This window comes from Diabrotica undecimpunctata, chromosome 7 (genome assembly GCF_040954645.1).
Source record: "Diabrotica undecimpunctata isolate CICGRU chromosome 7, icDiaUnde3, whole genome shotgun sequence".
In the NCBI taxonomy this organism is placed as follows: domain Eukaryota; kingdom Metazoa; phylum Arthropoda; class Insecta; order Coleoptera; family Chrysomelidae; genus Diabrotica; species Diabrotica undecimpunctata.
Window position 1 is genome coordinate 65,944,351 of NC_092809.1, and position 26,023 is coordinate 65,970,373.

Below are 26,023 nucleotides of genomic sequence, written 5' to 3' on the forward strand. Positions count from 1 at the left end.
CGTTATTTCTTTGAGTTTTCGATATTCCTATAAATTTCGTCTTCTTGACACTTATTATAAGACCGTACTCCATTCATACTCCGCTATTCTGAAATATTTTTAATATTTTACCTTTATTCCAGCTGTTTCACTCTCATTAGCTTTCTTCAGGATCTCAGAGTAGGCATTAAAAATAATTGGAGAAAATGTCTCACTTCACGTCTAATTTCAATTTCTTCAGACAGCTGTTCGTTAACACGTACTTTTGCTCGCTGTTTGTAGTATAATTTTGATATGATCCTAAGGTCGTTGTAGTCAATCTTCTTTGATTTCAGGACATTCGTTAATTGTTCCTGTCGTACTTTATCGAATGCTTTATTATAGTCAATAGAACATGCGTATATATCTTGGTTGACGTCCAGGCATATTTGTATCACTATATTAAGTAAAAAAAGAACTTCTCGCGTTCTTAGACCTTTGCTAAAACCAAATTGTGTAACATTAACATGCATATGGGTAGTACGCCTGAACTATAAATTTGGTTCAAGAGTGTCACTAAAACATCAATGTGCTTCTCATCTAGAATTTTTAGGATTTTTATAGGAAGCATCAGGTTTAGGGTTTTTTCCACTCTTCATTGTTTTTAATGCTTGTAATATTTCTTCTTTTGTAATATATGGACCTATTTCTTCTGACGTAAGTTTTATGTGCTCCAGATCTTCTTTTTCATCATCGAACAGTTCGTCGGTATATTCTGCCCATCTTTGTACTTTCTCGTTCGTCTGTGTTCTATAGTAGTCGTGTGTCTATCCAGAAGTGCAGCAGTGGGATTTTGTTTTCTTAGTCTGCCAGTTCTTTAACTTTCTTGTGTAAGTTAAACAGATCATATTTATTTTAAAGGTCTTCGATCTCTTTGCATTTTTCTTCAAAGTATTTTCTTTTGCCTGCTTTATCATATTCCTGATCTCGTGGTTTATCTCTCTGTATTTATTGTTATCTTTGTTTTTAAAATGTCTCCGTTGTTCCATGATATTAAGCATCTCGTCATTTATCCATCTTCTTTTTTCCTTGCGAAAGTCTTTAGTATTTCTTTACAGGGTTTCAGTAGTCAATGTTTTAGTCGATCCAAATACTCGTCAATATCATTGGTATTTGTGTCCAATTTGCTTCAGATCACATGAAGTTCATGTTGAAGGCATTCTTTTACGTTAGGTTCTTTACGTTTTCTTGTATCTATTGTGTGATTGAGAGTGAATGTAATCTTGGCGATAAGTGGATTGTGATCTGAGGCCACGTCTGATTCAGGATATGGTTTCATGGCTTTAACAGCATTACGGTATCTTTCATTTATCATAATGTAGTCTGTCTGGTTCCTAACTACTTTCTTCGATGTATCTGCGAGCGATCGCCATGTATACAGTCGTCTGTTTGGTAACTTGAAAAATGTGTTTGTAATATTCCAGTTCTGCTCTTGATCTAATTGTAACAGACGGTCTCCTCTCTCGTTTAGATTTCCCAGACCTTAGTTTCCTGTATACTTTCCGCTTTGTCCCTTTCCAATCTTTGGATTAAGATCACCTAGAACTATCGTGATTTCTCTTGTTTTTGATATTCTCAGTGCCTCTTTGTTATCTCGGTAAAATAATTCCACTTCTTTTAGAGCATAAGCATGTATCAAATTGAGTTTTGGCATGAGATGTCACCAATTTTAGTACCATTACCCTTTCTGAGATAAAGAAATAGCATTCCACCGCTCTATTAGATTTTTTATTATCTAATACTACCACGCCGTGTCTGTGTAGGTTATTCTCGCTACCGAAATAATATATAGTGGCTTCGTCTGTTGAAAACCAACCTGAATTGGGTCACCTGGCTTCACTGATACCGAGTACATCAATACTTAACCTACTTATTTCTTGAATAACATTGTGCATTTTACCAGACTGAAACATGCTCTGATCATTCGTTCATTAACAACCTAAAAGTCCTTGTCTTCTTCTCCCCTGTCGGATATTGGCTTCCGAGGGCCATGATCAGTAACGCCGTTATTAGTTTCTAAAACCATAATGATTGTACTAGAAATATCCATGGGGCTCTTTAATGTAGTGGGTTCCTCTTGCCTTCTAAAGCCTTATGCCGTTGACCAAGATATTGGTTTATCCACCCTCAAGACCGATTTTTTAACCTCAGGACAAAAAGGGTGCTCTACCACCTACCAATTATTCCGTCCAGAGCCGTTAATTAGCAAGTGTGGGATTGCTTATACTGGCAATCATTCGGTGTAATTTTCGCCATATCTGGCTACCCTCACTTAGTTTAGCCTGCAGACTAATGCAGCAAATTAAACAAAAAATAAAGAATTATATTATATTGAACAAAACAAAAAAAAAATAAAGAAATAAAGATAAACATATAAAATAATTGAAAATTATCATTCGGAGAAACAACTAAGGCAAATTAATTCTGGATCTTCATTCGCACAACTACTGTAACCATTCCTCCCTACTCTTAGAATATGGGTGGAAACATACACGGCAAGTATCAGATTCACCTCCAGATGAATCTTTACTAGAATTGTAATCCGTAGTTTTCCTTTTGCCGTATCTTTCTTTTTGTTATAATATAATTTGGCAACTTGGGTGGTTTCTTAGCTCTCTTGCTTTTTATTTCTTCATCCACCGCTTTTTTTTTCAGAAATATCTGTATATATAGCAGTATTGCTTTTTGTTCTATCAGTTTAAAATTTTTGTTTATATTGTGCCTTCAAAAGTGGTGGCATATCCTGAAGAGACCTTTGTGCACTAGTTGACGGTATAGCAGGAGCGATTGAGAGAAGCTGGAACGAAATCAATATCATTGAAAATCTGATGGTTAAATGAAGATATTTAGGTAGCTGAAAAAAGTCTATTTTAATCAATTCTAGTAAAAAAGATTAGTTGCAGTATTAAAATGCGTCATAAAGGATCTAAATACGGATCTACCAACCGGTTAGAGATTTTGAGACGCGTGTCGCTGGAATGACAATATAGCACTAAAGTTTTTTATGCAGAATTAATTAAACTATAATAGACACTAAGTTTACCAGTGTTAGGTTTAAAATGATATAAATTTAAAAGAGTTCAAAATTTTACATATCTGGGGAAGGTAACGGACGAGAAAGGAAACGATCAAAGCAAACTAAAATTTAAAATAGCAAAAGGGAATAGAAAATGGAGCAAGTTTAAGTAATTGATAAATTAAAATAGAAATATGTTAGAGAAAAACCAAAACCAGAATCTGCATAACTGTTATAAGACCAACAATGAATGTAAGGCCTGGTTGCTAAAAAATGCAGAGAAAGAAATGATGGAGGGATAGGGTGGAAAAATATTAAGAGCTGTTTTCGGTAAATAAATTTTAATTTATTTTGCTATTTGCTGTGCTCCAAAATAAACTGTTTTAAATGGATAACTAACATGGACAACTAACAATAACTAACCAATGGACATAGTCATTTTTAAATATTAAAATTTTTATAATAATATTTTCGACCTATTTGAGAGGGAGTATAAGTCTATTACTATTATTGAAATTATTACTATTAGTAAATTCACTAATGTTTGTATTTTGAGAACGATTTCCGAAGTGGAAATTGAAACATCAATAAACGTACTTTACTCTTTAATTATGGCTTATTCCCATTTAAATAGTAATTACTTTAAAATGACACAAGAAAATAGCTTCAGAACAACATTATTGAACTGCTCACAAAACTTTTTTTGCAAAAATCTGAATGCCACCTCTCACATATAGACGTTTTTCACAGATCTGCCCTGGTCTATATGTATACAGCAATCAACATTGGAAGCACTATCGTTTCATAAAGTTTAAATTTTGTTGTTCTTGACATATTTCTATTTGTTGACGGTCTAGGCCAGCGTAGCAACGATTAATCAGGCATATTCCCTTTCTTATTATTTGTTATTATAATATTTATCATTTTTAAATACATGTTAAAATCACTTAAGATTAATATTGAATTTTAGAGGGTGCGTGGTGGTACAAATCTTGCCATACAAGCAATTTAAACGGAAAACACATCAACGTAAATCTTCCTGCGACCTATAATTATCACGGTCTAAACTGGAATGGTTTTAGAGGACTTCCATATATCTTAGCAGGATCTAAAATGATGATTCGAGCAGTTGAAGCGTAAGAATAGTAATCAACAAGTGAACCAATGATAAAGGAAACGTATAGATATAATGCACGCATAATGTATTGTAATATCACTAATAAATACTAGTGCGCGATATTTTGGTTTTTTTTTGTCCTCCAACTTCTCCCTCCTTTGTGTTGTGACTAAATGATTTAATCCAGATAAATATTTATATATATATATATATATATATATATAAAATATCTACGTTTGTATACATAGAAGTAACGAAAGATGTGTATATATATATGTATGTATATATATATATATATATATATATATATATATATATATATATATATATATTTATGCTCCTTTGTTAATATGCTCCTTTTCTAACTTGGCTGTACCGTACTGAAGACGACCAATAGTCAGAAATACGTATATACGGTTGTCTTCCATCTTATACACATATTTTATTATATTTTTTTTTCCTTTGTTGCGAGCTTTACTATCAACTCGCATTAACCTTTTTCTTATATATATATATATATATATATATATATATATATATATATATATATATATATATATATATATATATATATCGAGAAAAGGAGTACGACCGTCAATCCAATATAAATTAAGGATCACTCAGAAGAAAGGTGGGTTTTTTCGGTCAAAAGGTGGAGAAAAAAGACAAAGTTGATGGCTACTTTATCTATTTATTGAAGACGTTTCGCTTTCTTAATCAGAAAGCATCATCAGTTCATCTAAAAAGAACAATATGAAAAAACCACACAAGCATGGAAAAGTTGTTACATGTGTTACCTTAAAAAGATATGTAGCAGTCAGTGATATTAAAGTTGTAAAGACACTTAAGTAAATGGACATTATACGATTACGATGTATAAACAATAAATTGAACTAAATAAGTTAACAATTTGTTCAAACTAAGCACAGCAAAAAGAACATGTGGTTTTGTTTTTTTATATAAAAATGTATAAGTAAAAAAACATTGAAAAAGAGAATGAAGAACTAAGAAAATGATAGATGAACTTCCAACAATACAGCAATAGTTATGATTTAATTTTAACTTTAGGTAGCATTATTATATTAATTAATATTGAAATTGAATAATTTAATGTATAATGAAATTACCACTCGTGGCTTCTTGAATGCTGCCGGTAAAATGGTGTTTTATAAAGACAACCACGCCACCAACGTAAAAAGACAGTAAAACCTTGAGGTCATTAATTATAACAGAACAGCAAGGTGAAATACCAACCCTTATAATAGAGCGGTTTATTTAAATGATAAGTTGAGTTTGGGTGACAACCTTCTTGTAAGGAATCAATAAATGAAAGGAAAGGTGGTTAATAACACCAAATTTCCCCCATTGATCGGCTAGTTCAATTTTGCCAAGAACACAATCTAGTACTTACTAACACTCTTTTTAAGCTCCCGCACCGTAGACTCTATACCTGGAAATCACCGGCAGACTCACCTGGTAAAATAATCAGAAATCAAATAGATTATATCGCTGCACCAATCAGGTTTAGAAACTCCATCAAAGCCGTAAAAATTTACCCGGGTGCAGACGTAGCATCAGACCACAATCCGGTGATATGTAAGTTTGAAGTAAAGTTAAAAAAGCCAAATGTAAAGAACAGGCCCGAAACGCTAGATATTAGGAAGCTTTCCAACGATAATATTAAACAACAGATGCAGGAGAATTTAAATACCGAAATATCAAAAATCCTTAAAAATAACAATGAACCGCTGGAAAAGTGGAGTGAAATTAAAGAAGAGATTAGGACTTCAAGCACCAAGTTTTTACTACCTGATAAGAGAAAAAAGAAAGACTGGATGACTGCAGAAATCCTTAACATGATGGGAGAGAGACGGATATATAAAACTAAAGATACTGCCAAATACCGTGAAACCCATAGACGAATAAGAGCTGAGATAAGAAAAACTAAAGAGAAATGGTTCTCGGAGAGATGCGAAGAAATCGAACAGTGCGAAAAGGTATACGACTATCACAATATGCATAAGAAGATAAAGGAACTCACAACAAAGAAAAGCTACAATATTTTATCGAAAGGGCTGTGCGATAATAATGGACATCTACAACTAGACCCCGAGAAAATAGTTAGAATCTGGGAAACTTATGTGGAACAACTGTGTAATGATGACCGTCCTAGTGTTTATACACTGAGCAATGATGATACTGGCCCGTCTATTCTAAAATCAGAAGTGGAGAATGCTATAAAGGGTCTTAAAAATAACAAAAGACCAGGCAACGATAACGTATACGGGGAAGTATTGAAAATGCTGTGCGAAACAAATAGTCAATTTCTAGACTCACTCGTCAGACTCTTTAACAATAATTATAACAGCGGAGAGTTTCCTGAAGACTGGCTAGATTCAACTTTTGTTGCCATACCGAAAAAATCAAAAGCAAAGTCTTGTGATCAACATCGGATGATAAGTCTAATTAACCACATTTCGAAAGCATACACCAAGGTTATTTACAACAGAATAAGCAAAAAATGCAAGGATAACATTGGAGATTCGCAGTTTGGGTTTCGGAATTCTCTTGGGACAAGAGAAGCACTTTTTAGTCTACAGGTACTCATCCAGCGCTGCAGAGATATAAACAAAGACGTGTACATATGCTTTATAGACTACGCAAAAGTATTCGATAACGTAAAGCACGAAAAGATAATTGAAGTTCTCCATAAGATCGGAGTCGACTACAGAAACATTCGAACAATAGCGAGTCTATATTGGGGTCAAACAGCTAAAGTGACAGTAGGATCTACATTGACCAATAAAATTGAGATCAAGAAAGGGGTACGACAGGGCTGTATCTTGTCGCCTATTCTCTTTAATATATACTCAGAAGAAGTATTTAAGACAGCGCTCGAGGAAAGCACGGAAGGCATAAAGAAAAATGGAGAAATAATTAATAACATAAGGTATGCTGATGACACTGTGATTTTAGCAAGTAGCATGGAGGAACTGAGTTGCCTAATGAGTAAGATACAAAAAACAAGTGCACAATACGGACTCAGACTAAATATCACAAAAACCAAATGGATGTTAATAAGCAAAACCCAACAACCACCACAGCAACTGATATTAGACAATGAAAGAATTGAACACGTGGATTCGTACATCTACTTGGGAACAACAGTTAACTCAAATTGGGATCAAGCGAAGGAAATACGTATAAGAGTAGAAAAGGCAAGAGCATTGTTCACTAGCATGAAGCAAATTTTCACCTCTAAAAGCCTCGCCCTACCTCTCAAAATTCGACTTCTGAAATGTTATGTACCCGGTTTTGTTATATGGAATGGAGGCGTGGACAATGACCGCAACATTGATGAAAAAAGTAGAGGCCTTCGAAATGTGGGCTTACCGACGTATATTACGTATATCCTGGACTGAGCACGTGACCAACGAAGAGGTACTACGCCGGATAGGTAAAGAGAGGGAGGTAGGAATAAGTATAAAGAAAATAAAGTTGGAATACTTGGGTCACGTTATGAGACATAAAAAATATAGAGTACTACAGCTGATCGTTCAAGGGAAAATAGACAGCAGAAGGGGTCCAGGGAGGAGAAGACACTCGTGGCTCCAAAACTTGCGGCAATGGTTCGGATTGTCATCTGCTAAACTATTCAGATCTGCCGTAAACAAAGTCAGAATAGCCATGTTGATTGCCTACGTTCGGAACGGACAAGGCACATGAAGAAGAAGAAGATCGGCTAAGACAAAACAAACAAACAAGTGAGGTCAAACCAAAAACTCATATATAAATCGTCAACGTTGTGGCTGGTTAATCAGCCATAGGTGAAGATCAATTATAATTTCCAACAGTCCAAGGTTCATACACTTGGAGCTGCAAATGAAAAAGGATTCTATGAATCATATCAATTATATAACTGAATTGAACTATTTGATTAAAAACGGTTAATACAAATATGTGTATATGCAACACGAGACTAGGTCAAAAGTAATGCAAGTTGCATAAGTGTAAGCTAATATAAGTAAGAAATATTTCTTATATTCTATTTTATATTTAAATTTATTTTATATGTTAATATATATGTGTGAATATGCAACGAGTGACTATGTCAAAAGTTACATAAGTTTAAGTTAATATAAGTAAGAAATATTTCTTTGTTGCTGTGTTGCTGTGCTTAGTTTGAACAAATTGTTAACTTATTTAGTTCAATTTATTGTTTATACATCGTAATCGTATAATGTCAATTTACTTAAGTGTCTTTACAACTTTAATATCACTGACTGCTACATATCTTTTTAAGGTAACACATGTAACAACTTTTCCATGTTTGTGTGGTTTTTTCATATTGTTCTTTTTAGATGAACTGATGATGCTTTCTGATTAATAAAGCGAAACGTCTTTAATAAATAGATGAAGTAGCCATCAACTTTGTCTTTTTTCTCCACCTTTTGACCGAAAAAACCCACCACTCTTCTGAGTGTTCCTTAATTTATATTGGATTGACGGTCGTACTCCTTTTCTCGATATATATATATATATATATATATATATATATATATATATATATATATATATATATATATATATATATATATATATATATATATATATATATATATATATGTGTATATATATATATATATATATATATATATATATATATATATATATAAGAAAAAGGTTAATGCGAGTTGATAGTAAAATAAATGTAAAAGATATCGGGATAGCTCGCAACAAAGGAAAAAAAAAATATAATAAAATATGTGTATAAGATGGAAGGCAACCGTATATACGTAATTCTGACTATTGGTCGTCTTCAGTACGGTGCAGCCAAGTTAGAAAAGGAGCATATTAACCTGGGAAAGGATCACTACAGGAACAATGCGACCAATTTCAGGCAATAATGTTAGAAGACTTTGAGGTTTACAGAGCAGCAACCAACACATCCACAGCGGAAGGTAAGCTACCTGAGCAAAGAAATGCCAAACGTTTAGAACGTTTTAAACAACAAGAAAAATGTTAATGCGAGTTGATAGTAAAATAAAGATAAAAGATATCGGCATAGCTCGCAACAAAGGAAAAAAATATAATAAAATATGTGTATAAGATGGAAGACAACCGTATATACGTATTTCTGACTGTTGGTCGTCTTTAGTACGGTGCAGCCAAGTTAGAAAAGGAGCATATTAACTTGGGAAAGGATCACTACAGGAGCAATGCGACCAATTGCTGCAAATAAATATTGCTGGCTAAAAATACTTAGGGAGGATAACTTCTCGGTGAATTCAAATGCTGATTGGATGGATTGTAGAATGTGACTACTACGGCTGCTTGTTCCAGATAATGTTTGGAATTATAACTTCAAGGACATGTTGGGTTTTCATAGCAGCGGCCATGTGGGTTTAGGGGAGGTCCCTCTCGAGCAATGGGGACAAGAAAAATACAAATTATGCCAAAAACTAGAATATTAAACCTTGTTTTAGCGACATCATAGCTTTTAAATATTTCCTTGTCATATGTAGAAGAAGATTGCAAATTATTACAAATTTGAGACAGTAATAAATTGAAAATAGCAGACTGGCAAAGATTAAATAAATATAATAATATTCTAGCTGCATATAGAAGGAATTAAAAAAGTTTCAAAAGGTCAACACCCTTATAATAGGGGTTGTAGTCTATGGTTAAGTATACTGGTAAATATTTTATATCCACAACACAACAAGGAGATTTCCCCTTAGTTTAGAAAAAAAATAAACAAAATAGAATGTTTACAAATAAATAAAATCGAAAGAAATTGAAATAAAATCATTATTTGAAAAAAAATTAATAAATTTGTAGCCTTTATAACTTTAAACATTTTGCTTGAATAAGTTGCTGAGAACCCACACTGAAAAAATAATTATTACTACGTTTAAAACCAAATTAGGAAAAATTGGTATATGAAATTCTGGCTTTAAAATCCTGTGTGAGTCCTAGCCTTCCCAAGAATTTCTCTACAGTCATCCTAATCCATCTCCTTTCTCTGCCAAGCACGTATTCTAATGCTTCTCATGTCTTCATCGATGATATCAAGGGTTTCTGGGTCCCTTGTTCTGGGTCTTCATCTTCATATCTGATCAATAGGTCTATTAAGGAGCGGTTTTCTAACTAAGTAACTAAGTTATTTTGATTTGATTTGGGCTTTTCTATTGTCCGTGCCCATGTCGCTTACGATACCAACAACCACAAATCCAGCATCATAAAGTTTTGAAATTAGGTCATGCAATATATTTTTCGTTATTTCGTCAAAAACAGGCTGTTTCCAATGACCATTTAACTCTTGTGCTATCACCGTTTGTTAAGTTTTATGAGAGCCTATTTCTCTCTCTTCTTTTTGTTTTTAATGTCTATTCTATTAGAAATGTATATTTCGTGGAACGATAATATACATAATTTGTCGACTGCCTGTAAATCTGGTGACATCTTTTTCATCAATGTAATGATATATTTTAAATATCCTGGAGTTAACGAAAACGTGGATGCCCAATTTCACAGCGTAGACATTGAAGGTAAACGGTATCCACGCGACCTTAGGTATCGATAATTTTTGGGACTGACGCTACGTAAAAAAATCGCTGATGATATAGCTTCTGGCGCCAATCATTTCTGTTTAATTTAATAAGTTTTCAATTTAACCAGGAATAAAAATATTTTTCAGCATTGTATTTATATAAGTGTATCGTTAATTTTATTCAATCAATTAGTATTTTGGGTTTCCATTATGGTAACCTTTTCTTTCAGTTTTAAAATTTCATTTTCATGACTAAAATGCATAATACAAACTATAACAAAAATATTAGCATTACGAACAAAAAAACATTACCTGTCAATTCCAGGAATATTTACGATAACATCTACTTCAGGATTGTTATCTGGAATTGTAAAATTGTTTTCTGTTAACAGCTCGTCGTTATTTGTACAAATACTAGTGTCAAAAGCGTATAGCGGATTAAACTGTAAATAAATATAAGATAAAAACAGGCGTAGAGATTTTTAGACTAACAATGTCTCGTATTAGATTTAGATTTCTTTTTTAGCATTTGAGATTTGATGATATGCTAACCCGTGAGAAAAGAAAAAAAATGACACGTTTGCCCCTATAATGGAGACGTTTGATGATTTTGTCAAAAACTGTCAATCCGCTTATTTACCTTTTAAATATCATATGACTATTGACGAAAATCTTGAACCATTTCGAGAAAAATGCTGTTTTTCACAGTATATGCCAAGCTAACCCGCAAAATACGGGATCAAAATATTTGCAATGACGGATTCGAAAACATTTTACACGTCAGACATGTAGGTTTATGTTGGTCAACAGTCCGATGGACCATTTGCAGTTAGCAATTTGCCTAAATATGTTTAGAGATAACGCAAGTCAATAAAAGAGACTGGCAGAAATATTACAGTTGGACAACTTGTCACAAGTTTAGAATTGCTCGAAAATTAACATAAAGATTTTAACTTAACTCTTATAGGCACAGGCAGAAAAAACAAAAAAGAGTTGCTACCTGAATTTTCTAATCTTACAGAACGTTCTGTATTATCAAGCAAGTTTTCTTTCAAGAAAAATGCCACCCTTGTGTCGTATATATCAAAGAAAAATATAAAAAAAAATATATTTTTGCTATCAAGTCTTCATTATAATAACAGTATAGATAGGAAAACAAATAATAAACCAGATATAATTATGGATTACAATTCGACATAAGGGGGCGTCGATTATGTCGACGAATTGTTTGCTGCATATGATGTTTCTCGAAATACCAGAAGGTGTCCCGTAGTAATTTTGTACATATGGTTGAACGTAGCTGAAATAAATACATTCGTTATTCATTCCATAAACAATTCAAATTGCAATCAACAAAAAAGACAATTTTTACAAATATCGTTTCAACTCATCGAAAGCCATTTTCGTCGATGAGTGACCCAACATATATCAGGGAGTATTTAAATTCGAATTCAAGAAATACTAGGAATAGAAACACATCTCCCTTCTAATATCACTAATAATAAACTTGGCCGATGTGTGTATTGTGATCGTAAGAAGAACCGACCAACACGATTTTTCTGTGTAAAATGCAAAAGGTTTTGTTTAGAGCACTTATTCAATATTTGTCGCGAATGTGTTAGTCCTGAATATAAAAGCGAATAATCATAATAAAACATATTTTGGAATATATAGACGGCAAAATGACTTGGTAACAGTGTGTGTAAGTGGTAATACGTCAAAATTATTTCGCTCTAAGGATAAGTCGAAAAATAGTGGTTATAAATTAAAAAAATATACACAGAAAGTAGCATCGACAATAGAAATCCACAAGTAAAACTGTAAGTACACATAATAAATAGCGTACAACTAAAAAGTAAGCGGACAATTCAGTTTAACAAATTTGACAATTGACAGTTAAGGAATCGTCAGGTCACGGAATACAGACATATAAATGGCCGACGTTGCCGGATTGTGAGAGCAATCTGCGGAAGTAAGTGTGTCAAAATTAGTTACCTTCTAATCTCTGAGATTGGATAAAAGCAAAGTCTTCTGAACCGTCGAGCTCAGAAAGCTTTTAACGCTATCCTAGTGATTAAGAAAAAAAAATGTATAGTTGAGAAAAGAAAAAAGATGGAGAAAATGATGAAAAAGATGAGTGAAAAATAAGATTGTATGGATAATAAAGGTATAAGAATAGAAAAAAAAACTAAATGAAGTGCAAAATGATTTACAGCTCATAAAACTGGATATCTAGAAAAAAGATGACGAAAATAAATCAGAAAATATGGCAAAAATAACCAAGACCGCAAATAATACTGGCATATAGCCAAAAAAACTGGGATCGTATGTAAAAGTAGCACATAGTGAAGAACAAACGACTAGTTTATTAAAACATCCCGGCAAACGAATATGAAAAACGCGTGTATGGAATGTAAAGAGACTTTAAAGAAAACGGATGAAAACCTGATGATAAAACTAGCACGGAAAAAGAACAGCGAATCAAATATAAGAAAAAGAGACAGAAAAAGAAAAAAGAAGAAGATAAACGAAGTAAACGTAGGAACATGGAACGTTCAAACATTATTAAGATGAGTAAAAATGGAAGAGGTAGCAACAGAAATGCAAAGATACAGAGTAGACAAACTAGCACTACAAGAACTAAGATAAAAAGGAGAAGGAAATACCAAAAAGAAAAACTACACAATATACTACTCGGGAGAACACAAACAAGGAAAAACGGTTCAGCATTCATGGTTAACAATAACAATTGGGATAAAGTTATAGAATTTAAAGCAATAAACGAACGAATGTCATATATAAAAATAGAAAACAAACAAGCCAATATGACAATCATAAACATAATATGCACCCACAGAAAATGTACCAGAAAATAATAAAATTGAATTATATGAACAACTGGAAAAATTATATGAAAAGTTATTCAAAAATGATATAGTACGAATGGTTGGTGACTTTAATGCAAAAGTAGCCAAAGAAAACCAGTATAAGGAAGTAGCAGGAAAAGAAACTATTCATGACGAGTCAAACGACAACGCAAGAAAATTATGCCAACTAGCAGGAATAACAAACAGTTACATTATAAGTACAAACTTCAAGCACAGAAGAGAGCATAAAGTAACATGGTTGATACCTGGCACAACAGATGGAAATCAGACAGATCACATACTAATATCCAAAAAGTGGAAAGCAATAATGCACGATGTCAGATCATATAGAAGAGCAAACGTGGACACACACCATTTTCTAGTAATAGGAGAAATCAAAATGGAGATAACTAAAGCAGAGAGAACAAGACAAAACAAAATAAAATGGAATCTGGAGAAGTTAAAAGTACAGAACTAAGTACAGAACTAAGAGAACAATATGAGACAACCCTAAAGGAAAATCTAACAGAAGCAAATAACACAGAGAACATATGGGAAAAAATAAAAATAAAAATAAAAATAAAATCAAACAGAAAATCCAAGCAAAAGATATATGAATATCAACTAAAGAAGAACATCATCAAAACGAATATAAAGAAAAAAAGAGAGCAGCGGATAATTGTTGCAAGAACGAAAAAAACTGTGGATGAAAGAGCTGTTAAAGGACCTAGAAAATAATAGTAAAAAAAGCGCCAAACTATTTGGATACTGAAAAGCTCAACAAAGAAAAGGCAGACCAGTAGTTAAAATTGACAGTACATCATTGGAAACACACCTCAAAGAACTATATAGATGCAAAGAAAGCCCGGAAGAGGAAGTAGGCGCAATGGAAGACATTACAGATAATGAAATAGGGATACAAACATATGATGAATATTTAGACATCATTTAAAGAATAAAACAGAAAAGAACACCTGGCCCAGACGAAATTCCCAATGAGCTAATTAAAAACGTAGGGGAAAAGTTATTAACAAGCATCTATAACCTAATAGTTAGAATATGGAAAGCAGAGAAAATGACAGAGGATTGGAGAAAAAACAGAATGATACTAATATTTAAGAAAGAAATATCTCTACTGAGCACAACATATAAAATTCTAACAGCCAACATCAAACAAAAACTCACTCAATTCACAGAGAAAAAAATTGGGGACAAGCAGCAAGGATTCAGAGAAGGCAGATCCACTACAGATGCGATCCACATAGTTACACAAAAAATCGAAAAATGCCACGAACACAACATAGAACTCCACATCCTCTTCGTAGATTTCAGACAAGCCTTTGACTGTATTGGAAGAAATTAATTATTTATTGAAATGAAAAATCAATATATACCAGCAAAATTAATTAGATTAGCAAAAATGACCATGGATGGAGCTCGAGCTAAAGTAACAATAGAAGAAGGTAGCACAAAATCAATTGCAATAGAAATAGGAGTGCGGCAAGGTGATTCTCTGTCAATCACATTATTCAACATAGTAGTAGAAGGAATAGTCAAGGCCAGCAAAATTAAAGGAACTATAGCCCACCCCTCAACACAAATAGTTGCATATGCAGATGATTTAGTTCTTATGGGAAGAGACAAGGAAAGATTAAAAGAAGCAGTAACAATCCTGGCAAAAGAAGCACGGAAAGAGGTTTTAGAAACTAACGAAGAAAAAACAAAATATCTACTCTGCTCTAGAAGACCAGAACGAGAGAAATCAGAATAGTAAAATACACTCTTGAAGGAGTCCAACAATTTAAATATTTGGGAGTAATAGTGAATGGCCAAAAAAAGAGAAGTGAAAAAGTAACGCAACGAAAGCAGGAAACAAAACATACTGGAGATATGATAGGTTATGAAGGACAAGAACTTATCCAGAAATACAAAACTGAAAATATACGGAGTTGCAATCAGACCACTCGTTAGGTACGCAGCTTAGACAATGTGCCTCACGGAAAAAGATGAAGAAAATTTGAAAATATTCGAAAGAAAAATACTCAGACGGATTATGGGCCCCATAAGAATGGACAACGGAGAAATGAGAAGAAGAATGAACCATGAACTAAGAGACATAATTAAGGAAGAAGATATAGTTAGATTTATTAAAGCACAGAGGATAAGATCGCTGGGACATATAGAGAGAAGGAAAAACGACCTACTGATTAAGACGATCACCAGAAGGACACCAGCAACTGAAAGACCAAGGGGAACACCCAGAAAGAGATAAGAGGACCAGGTCATAAGAGATATCAAAATTCTGGAAGTGAGAAACTGGAGAGAACTATGCACATATCGAAATGAGTGGAAGAAAATTGTAGCGAACGCCAAGTCATACAACAAACTTTGTCAACATACAAGTGGAATGCGGAGTGATTCACCGCAATAAGGGAATCAGAGAGCTTTAAGTAAGAGCGGCAAACATTCCACCCGGAATGAAAAGCCCTGATGATGATGATGTTGAGGATGATGAGGGCAAAAAGTTAAAATCTCGTAATTTTTAATGGTGAGTTAAAATCCCGAGTCCAAAAAGATACTGTATTGCTCTTTTTTGTAATTTAAAAATAACATCAGATTGAGCAGCTGTACTAGAACCCCAAAAAGGAAGGACATATCAAGGATGTGACTCGAATAAAGAAAAGTACCTATGTTATTTTGGAAGATGCTAAATTGATTTTCTTTGAAACAGATCTTATTGCATAGCAGGCTGAGGCTTGTTTCTTACTTAACAAATCGATATAAAGGGACCATTTAAGGTTACTGTCTATAAAAATATCAAGAAATTTTACAGAATCAAAGATACTGATCTGGCTATTATTAAGAAGCATGGGTTGAAGAGCTTCTTTATAAGATAATATTTATTGTCTTATCCACATTAAAATAGTGGACATTAGAGCCAGACCAGGTTTTTATTTTAAGTAGATCAGAAGTTATAATTGCATGAAGAGTTGCAATTTTAGAGTTCCTCCAGGTAATACTGGTATCATCAGCAAAAATAAAAATTTTTCCATCGATTTTTAAGTTAGTAATGTCATTTACAAAGATAAGGAAAAGTAGAGGACCCAGTATTCAACCTTGTGGTACTCCACATTGGTACTCCAGATACAATGTTTTGTGACTAATCAGTATCATTTGCTCTAACTAGTTGTTTCTTATTCCTAACCAATTCAAAGAAATGATTCGAATTCCGTAGAAATATCGTTTTTTGTTAAAATGTCGTCATTTACACAATCAAAAGCTTTGGCGTAGTCACCAGAAACAGTGGCTGTATAAAGATTATTGTTTAGTGCGTGATAGACCTTATGTAGCACAGAAAACAGCATAGCTTGTACATTTATTAGATAAAAATCCGAACTGACTTTGTAATAGAATGTGACCGGTAATAAGGCCATAGGTCTATAGTTGCAGACATTAGATTTTTCACCACCCTTATGAAGAGGAATAATAACGGCTGACTTTGGGCACTCTGTAAATATACCTTTTTCGAAGGAATCGTTTATTAGTGAAACCAGGACTTCCAACACATTATTTCGGAGATTTAAGAAAATTTTTATAGATAGTTCATCAATACTACAGGAAGATTTGCTTTTTATACTACTGATTGTTTGGATCAGTTCAGATTTATCAACAACTGATCTTATAAATAATAAATTTGAGACCTTTGTTGAATTATCTAGATAGGAAATAGGATATGGTTCTGGCAAAATAGCTGATGTTATATTTTTACTCACATTAAAGAAGTATTTATTTAGATTTTCAGGGTTTAGAAGAGAGTAATAAGGTATTTTTAAGTTAAAGTTTACTTCATTTTAACGGCATCTACTTAAAAATTTATAATACATATCTAGGATATCAACATTTTTAATAAAACAATATTTTAACAAAAACTTTTAATAAAATTAAAATATGAGAAAAATTTTTCTCTGTATTACCAAGCACCAAAACAAAATAATTTAATTGAATGAAATTGAATAATGAATTGAAAATCGAAACTTTCAAAAATAAACGTATTTAAAACTGAAATATGCATTAGACATAGTAAATAATATCCATCGACATTCTTGTCATGTGTATGTGTTAACAACAAATATCTAATTAATAATTTAATTTTGTAGCATTCGAACCAAGCGAGCTCTTAGTAGAGCTTACTGACGAAAAAATTGAAACTGAGTATGCCCACTATGGTTCTTTTGCCATAACTGCTGAGAAGGATGGATACAGGTTAAATGTACTTAGTGGATATTCAGGAACTGTTGGTGACGCACTTATAGGACATTTAAATTCAAAACTCTCCACTTCAGATGTGGACCTAGACGAAAATCATTCTGGAAGTTGTGCAAAAATGTTCGGTAAGTTGAACAATAGAAGTTTGTTGTATTAAGTAATGAGCTTAGAATTTTTTACTGTACTGCTTCATTTATTCTACAATTATAACGTCAAACTTTTCAGGTGGAATGAAATGACGAAGGGTGTACCGTGGATCGAAATATGGCACCAACCATCATTTAGTTATGGCCAAGATGATAATGACCTATCGAAAGATCAATAAGACCCAAGTAAAAAAAGAACAAAAAAAAAAGAACACTAGTTAGAAGCACGTGAATATAACTTTTAAGTTTAAAAGAAAATTAAATAAAATTTCTTTGTAAATTACGACCAAAAAGATAAAAAATATAAACGGAGAAAAAATGTCATCGAGAAAACTATACCAACAACTGAAAAAGTACGTTCATGGGGCTGTAAATGAAGCGTAGTGGTAAAAAAAACAATCAAATAAAAATTATGAATAATGATTCAGAAATGATAGAAATTATGAATAACAGTAAACAAGAAGAAAGATGCTTATCAAAAGTTGGCAACGAGAAAGGATGAAGATCAGAAGTAGTCTTAACAATTAAATTAAATAGAGTTAAAAGAGAAGCTGTAAAATTAAAAATAAGAGATGAGATCAAAAATGTGCTGAAGTAGATGGTTATATAACTAGAACCTTAGAATACTAAGCTGGTAGTTCTCAAAGGGAGCCGTGACATGTCCTTTCTTTGCTGTATAGAGGCAGGGGTGGAGATTACACCGGCTAAATCGGTAGGAAAAAGTATCTCGAAGTGTGACTGTCGGATCATCATCATCATTCTGGCTTTAAAACCCTGCGTGGATCCTAGCTTACTCAAGAATTTCTCTCCAGTCATCCCTATCCATCGCCTTTCTCCGCCAAGCACGTATTCCCATATTTCTCATGTCTTCATCGACGTTATTAAGGAACCTTTTTCTGGGTCTTCCTCTATTGTTTTGTAGAGTTTTATTTTTGTATTTCTAGATATAATTGTGGATTTAAGCAGGAGATTGAGCCCAAAAGGGCATCTACTGGCCGTGTAAATTCTGCGTTTTATCTCTGCGGTACTCTTATTTTTAGTGTTAAGGAGCCGTCCAAGGTATACAAATTCGTTCACTGCTTCGATGACGTCGTTTTCTATAACTAGTGGTCGTAGGATTTGTGGTTTCGTGCTTATTATTATATACTTTGTTTTGTTGTTGTTTATTACTAAACCCATTTTAGTATCTGATGCTTTTATTGCTACATACGCTTCTCGTACAGCATTTTCCGTTCTTTCAACATATTGATATCAACAGCATAGGCCAGGATTTGCGCTGAATTAGTATTTCTAGCTCTTTATTGCTTTAAACATTTCTCTTCTATTCACAGAGTCGTAGGCTGCTTTGTTGTCTATAAATATGTGATGAGTATCAATGTCATATTCCAGTGTTTTTTCCAAAATTTTTTTTTAGGGTTGCAATCTGAGGAATTGTAGATTTACCACCTCTAAAACCAGGCTAGTATTTTCCTACTATCCGTTCTGCATATGGTGCCATACGGTGACATAGTACTGTGGAAAAAATTCTGCATTTAGAAGCGTAATTCATTTGTGGTTAGAGCATTCAAAGATATCTCCTTTTTTTGTGTATGGTGCAAAGTATTCCAATATTAAAATATTTGAGAAGGGATTTCTGTGTCCATATTTCTTTTATAATCTGCTGTAATGCCATAATGGTATCAAGGCCCCCTTCTTTATATAGTTCAGCTGGTAGATTATCTATTCCGTGTGATTTCTTTCTGGCTAGTTTTTTAACTGAACCTTTAACTTCAAGAATGGTTGGTGGTTTGTCTTCCCTCTCATCTACTCCCCTTACCGTATCAAGTGCCTGGTTAAAGTATTCCACCTATCTACTCAATACATGTTTCCTTGTTGTTAAGTGACTGTCGGATTACACTTACAAAAGACGAAAGTGAAAACAAACAAAAGTTTGGAGCCATTGGTATGGTTAATTCCGAACATTGGAGGCTCAGTTATCACCAAAAGAAGTAGATAGATAGATAGATAGATAGAAGGATAAATAAAGTTATAGATAGATAAAGTCGATGGTGACCTACGCGGCCACCCTGTGGTGTAGCATTCTGAACACTGTGAAATACGTTAAGCTGATGTACACTTAGCAGAGGCAAATAATCTTTAGCGTACGTATTTGACACTTTGTACTGAATGACTTAATTAAAAGCTGTATTGAGAAGTTACCATTTAATATCCCATTTTGTAATACATGGACGATTTAATTGTTGCACTCCCAAAAGACAAAATAATGGACACACTACACACAAACAGTCACTGTCCAGACTTGCAATTTACATTAGAATTAGAAAACAACAACTGCATATCATTTCTAGATATGATGTTACACCGTGATTCAAACAACGTTCTAAAAACAGAATGGTATAGAAAACCAATATGTAGCAACACGTTTATTTATTACTTTTCAGCTAATTACCAACCTAATATTAAATATGAAAAGTAGGGTTATAAGTTTATCACATCCTGAATATAAAACAGCCGATCTTAAAAAACTAAAAACGATCATAGAATTTCTTCGCAGCGAACCTTCTAAGTTTGAATTTGTATCAGCCAAAGTGTCTGATGGGGCTGGGATAGGCCGAAATGATCATAACACTTTATTGATACCAATTCGAATACGGGAAGTTTAACGAATTTGTCCTCCTAGGCCATATATTAGCCCATTTAATTTATATATATATATATATATATATATATATATATATATATATATATATATATATATATATATGTATATGTCATATTTTATATGTTACAGAAGGGGCATGGTGGTATAGATATTGCCACGACAGCTGCCTTAACGGTAAATATCAAAATCTTGGACTGCTTTCTTCGCTTAAATTTCATGGCATTACGTGGAATGGTTTTCGTGGAAAAGAATATAATTTAGCAGGATCAAGAATGATGGTACGACCAAAACGCATTTGAGATACGTGGAAATTATTATTCTATAACATGCACTTACTTCTGTTCCTTTAATAAAAATAAAATATATGTAGAAAACTAAAACAAATCAGATTCTATTATTGTTAATAAACAAATCCTATGTCTTTCCTATTTGCCTTAATAGATTAAGTCTATAAAGATAAAAAAACCATTGACACAGGAGACATAAGAAGCTTGGTATGTCAAATAAATCAAAGACACTAACTTACGGCTGCAGCTTATAAAGCTCAAATTGCTAGAAAAAAAATTTTACATTACAATGTATTCCCTTAATAAAACTACGTATAGTCCGTCCCAAACCATTCCTTCAGTGCGTCATAGTTGTTCGAATTCTCTCTAACGCACTAAACTAGAAGTGACAGAAAGAAACGTGAGTCTGTTATTATTATACATAGAACTTAGAAAATTAGGTATCGTTCACGGGTATTCGCATATTAAAGCGAATTATCCTTACGGTTGTATAATTGGTCGGAGTTTATAATACGCTAAATAGATATCCAATCAATGATGCCCATAAATATAATTTGACGCAGGTCTTGATCGTGACAGTGACAGTACTTTCACAATGTCAACTGATAAAATGATAATTGTCACTCCAGGTTAGTATTTTTAGACATTTTACCTACAGTGAAAATTAAATTTTGTATTTATTGTCATAAAAATATTTTAAATATTCCGAGATACACCGAGAATGAACAAAAACTAATATTAAAATTATTAAATTATTTTCAATTAGAAAAAGAGGCTGGGACAACTTTATTACCAGTTTCTGTCGTTCGCGAATCAGATTGTGAATTTAGGAATGATATTGAGGAGATATCTTAAACTATAAGATTATATATTATACGATATATATATATATATATATATATATATATATATATATATATATATATAATGAACCAAAAGTATTTGCTGACAACGTAAGGAAGTAAATGTTAAATAGTGGGTTTGCAGCAATAAAAATGAAACGTGTACTCTTTTAAATTTTTATTCCAAGCTTTCGGACATTGGTTATGTCCTTCATCAGGGAGCTACAAATGTGATTAATAAATTGTTGGTGTTGGTATAATTAATTAAAATTGTTTCTACTTACAAACTTAAGGAGGTTGTATCAACGAAGATGTGTTATAATGTTGATAAAATTTATCATCGTCTCTCATCTTTTTTAATATATAAAAACTATTTTTATGTTTAAACATTTAAAAAAATTACTGTAAATACAAAAACACTTAATTATTCTAAATAAATACGTGACATTATTTTGACAATAGACATTTAAAAGAATTTTGTCAAAATAATGTCACGTATTTATTTAGAATAATTAAGTGTATTTGTATTTACAGTAATTTTTTTAAATGTTTAAACATAAAAATAGTTTTTATATATTAAAAAAGATGAGAGACGATGATAAATTTTATCAACATTATAACACATCTTCGTTGATACAACCTCGTTAAGTTTGTAAGTAGAAACAATTTTTAATTAATTATACCAACACCAACAATTTATTAATCACATTCGTAGCTCCCTGATGAAGGACATAACCAATGTCCGAAAGCTTGGAATAAAAATTTAAAAGAGTACACGTTTCATTTTTATTGCTGCAAACCCACTATTTAACGTTTACTTTATATATATATATATATATATATATATATATATATATATATATATATATATATATATATATATATATAGATATATATATATATATATATATATATATATAGATATATATATATATATATATATATATATATATATATATATATATATAACGATAAGATATAAACTTGTGATACAGTTATGGATATTTATATGTATTAAAACGGATTTTTTTGAAATGTAAGATATAATTGATACCAGTCATATATCTACTGTAATCATGTATTTTATTAAATCAGATTCTAAATCGGATTGTGGATTGTTTGAAATATAATATTCATTTTTGTTATTCATAAAAAAGAAGGTAAACTTACATTCGGTATCTTGTTTTTTAACTAAACTCCATTAACACTATTTCATCTGGATACCGGAACTAGTAGATTAACTCAAACATCAACTGCTTCACTATTTAAACTATTTACATTGTTTTTTTCACTAAACTTCATAACACTCTTTCATTTGCACACCAAATCTGGTAGAATAACTCAAAAATCAACTGCTCCACTATTTGATGATAAATCTTCACAAAATTAAACTATTGGCTACCATCTTATCGGAAAATTACTTTTCCAAATATGACTGATTTCAATCGATGTTATTTTATCACAGAAATGTTTACTTTGATGCCTTGCAATTGCCAGTAATTTTTTTTTATCTCGCAGTCAACCCTTAAAGATTCTAGGAGGAAGCTTTATTATTAATAAACAAACATTCCAATTCCATAGTGTTTGTAATAAATAATAATAACTCCATAAACAAATCTTAACTAATTAAGCACTTTCCTTAGAATGAATAGAATAGGAATTATAACAAACTGCCGTTCCAATATAATGAGCAATAAAAATTTTTATACAGGACGGGACCCCTAATATATAAATTTTTACTCCACATTTAAAAAAAATAACCTTTTCAGATTTAGCCGATTACAATCCTGAAACTGTCAGATTTAACTAAAATATCATGCAATAATTCTCGACATTCTTAAAACCTATATGACGTCAAAATTAGTGACGCACTACAGATTGCATTTTTCACGCCCCTTTTAATGCTACAATTAAATAAGTTCTATTCCCATCTACTCCAGTCACTGTGGAGGAAAAGAGGTCAATACCTCTAAATTTTTTATAACTGAATCGATTTTGCTAATAATTTGGAATTCGGCTTATCTTACCTCCCTCTTCAATAGTTATATATATATGCGATAGGTGAGCTTTTTATTTTCAAGGGGTGAAATCACCACTTATTGAAAATAATAAATTTATATTAAAGCATTTGATGGATTTAAATCGTATTAAATTAGGTAATTGAAATATTGTCAATTATATGAATGGATATTGTATACATTCTCAGCCTTAAATAATCTTAAAAACCACCCCTTTTAATAAAAATAATTGTAAAAAATCGTTTAACAGGTTCAAACGCTTTTGTAATGCATTTATATCATCTACAATTTAATTCTCTGCTTATATAAAATAATTTTAGTTAATTGCAACACTTCAACCCTTAAAAACTACCCCCTATGTCAAAATATATAAAAAAATCTTTTTAAACAACTTCAAAAGTTTTTAATGTACATTTATATTCAAAAATTCCTTTCTTATCAATAAAATATTTTTTGATTGGTTGCTTATTTTTAACCCTTAAAAACCACCTCTATGCTCACGAAACAAATTCCCCTTTGGTAAATGTCTAAATAAAAAAATTAAGTATACTCATGTTTTTATTGTAAAAAATTATGCATGAAAATACTTTACATTAGAAAGTATACAAAATATATTTACAAAAATAAAAATTATTTACAATATATCAAATTATTCATTGTCTGAAGCGTCATTCTCGTCGTGTTCTTACTTCACCTCTTCGTCTATTGCAGGACAGTTTTGACAATTGTCGCCAGAGCATGTTCCACACGTAGCATTGCAAAATAGACCTAGTCTACGACAGCCACACGCTGAGCCGCAACCCTTTTTGCAATTGCAAAAAATCAGTTTCAATAGTTCTTCTGGTGCAGGTGAACTTTTCATTTTTATTGGTTGTAAAATATCATCACTCTTGAACCATCCCCAATCCGTTATATCAATCTCTTTATTTCCAAGCCATATCTGAGTTTGTAAATTAACTCTTTTGATATGCTCATTCAGGGCACTTACAGTTGGTACAAGAGATGATAATTTAACTGCACTTTTTTAGTTGGGGCTTTAATAAACGATTCGTATCACATTTGTTCAAGTAATGATGAATAATCTTCGACCTTATTCATTTTGTGCATGTGGGTGTCTTTGGCAAGACCATACAGCAAAATTGTACAGTATCTCCCAGCTTCTAAAATGTCTTGGAGATCTGAAGTACTCCTGTCATTGGCACTCATTGGCGGCTTGCCCACGCAACTTCAAAGGAGTGTCGCTTCTTGTTCGTTAGTTCTCTGAAGCAAATGTTCAGTTTAGAGGTGCCTATATTATATACATAACATATATATATATATATATATATATATATATATATATATATATATATATATATATGTATGTATATATGTATTATATACATATTTGTGTGAGTATTAGTGTGTCTGTTACCAGTTTTTCAAATATACTTAAATAAAGCATTTATATATACAGAAAATAAGTTGATGCTCCAAAATTTTTTAAAATAACTCCGTTAATTTTTAAGCCACAGTGTCCATTAAAAAAATATTTTGAAGGTAATTTCAAAAGCTACAAGACTAAGTAGATTAAAATATGTTAAAATTCTTTCTTTTTAAATAGTAAAGGGCCAAAGTGCTGATTACAGGTGTGTCAGCCGCTGTATCTCAAACTTCAATTAACTATATCTCTATTATTTTTTGAGCTACAACAAAAATAAGAAAATCAAAATTTTTGTTGAGAAAAAACTACATTTTGGTATAGAACCATTTTTCACGTATCTCTTATAGTTTTAGATTTATTTTGAAAAAACTTAAATTTTTAGATAATTAAAAAAAAGATTTTTTAATTTAAACATGATTTTTTCAAAAAATACGCATTTTAAACAAACTAAACTTTTAAAACTTATAAATAACACTAAAATAAAATGAATTGTATAAGATATACGTTTAATTTCAATTCTGATCGAAATAGTGTTACTTATACTGCTCGTTTTTTTTTTAAACGCCAGAGTAATTCAAATTCTTTCCTTCGTATTTCGCTTTGTTTTAATCGAAATGGCTTTTAACATAACTCATTTTAAAGGTTTTTTCTAGCTCTTTAGAAAGTGTTGTATGAGTTTTTATCAAAAAAGATGTCCATTTTCCGATATTTGATGTTAAATGCATCGAGTATAGTATCCCAAAAACAAAAAGTCATCTTCAAACAATTATAAATCGCTTAGTATTGGAATTATAAAACTTAATAAAAA

At 31.9% G+C, this 26,023-nt stretch overlaps 2 protein-coding genes across 2 annotated transcripts in view; both read left to right on the plus strand.

The window, feature by feature from the left end:
* The window catches only part of LOC140446804 (microfibril-associated glycoprotein 4-like), a 42,314-nt gene extending 38,046 nt beyond the window's left edge, over window positions 1-4,268 (plus strand). The window contains exon 6 of the mRNA XM_072539395.1: window positions 4,005-4,268. Coding sequence (XP_072395496.1) covers window positions 4,005-4,174 — 170 coding nt within the window. The 3' untranslated portion in view covers window positions 4,175-4,268. The remainder of the gene's footprint in view (window positions 1-4,004) is intronic.
* An 11,780-nt stretch (window positions 4,269-16,048) lies between these two features.
* Window positions 16,049-20,944, plus strand: LOC140446421 (fibrinogen C domain-containing protein 1-like). The gene is made up of 3 exons (XM_072538969.1): window positions 16,049-16,106; window positions 17,729-17,962; window positions 20,775-20,944. Exons 1-3 carry the CDS (start codon window positions 16,049-16,051, stop codon window positions 20,942-20,944), a joined length of 462 nt encoding a protein of 153 aa, XP_072395070.1.
* Window positions 20,945-26,023: the final 5,079 nt, after the last annotated feature.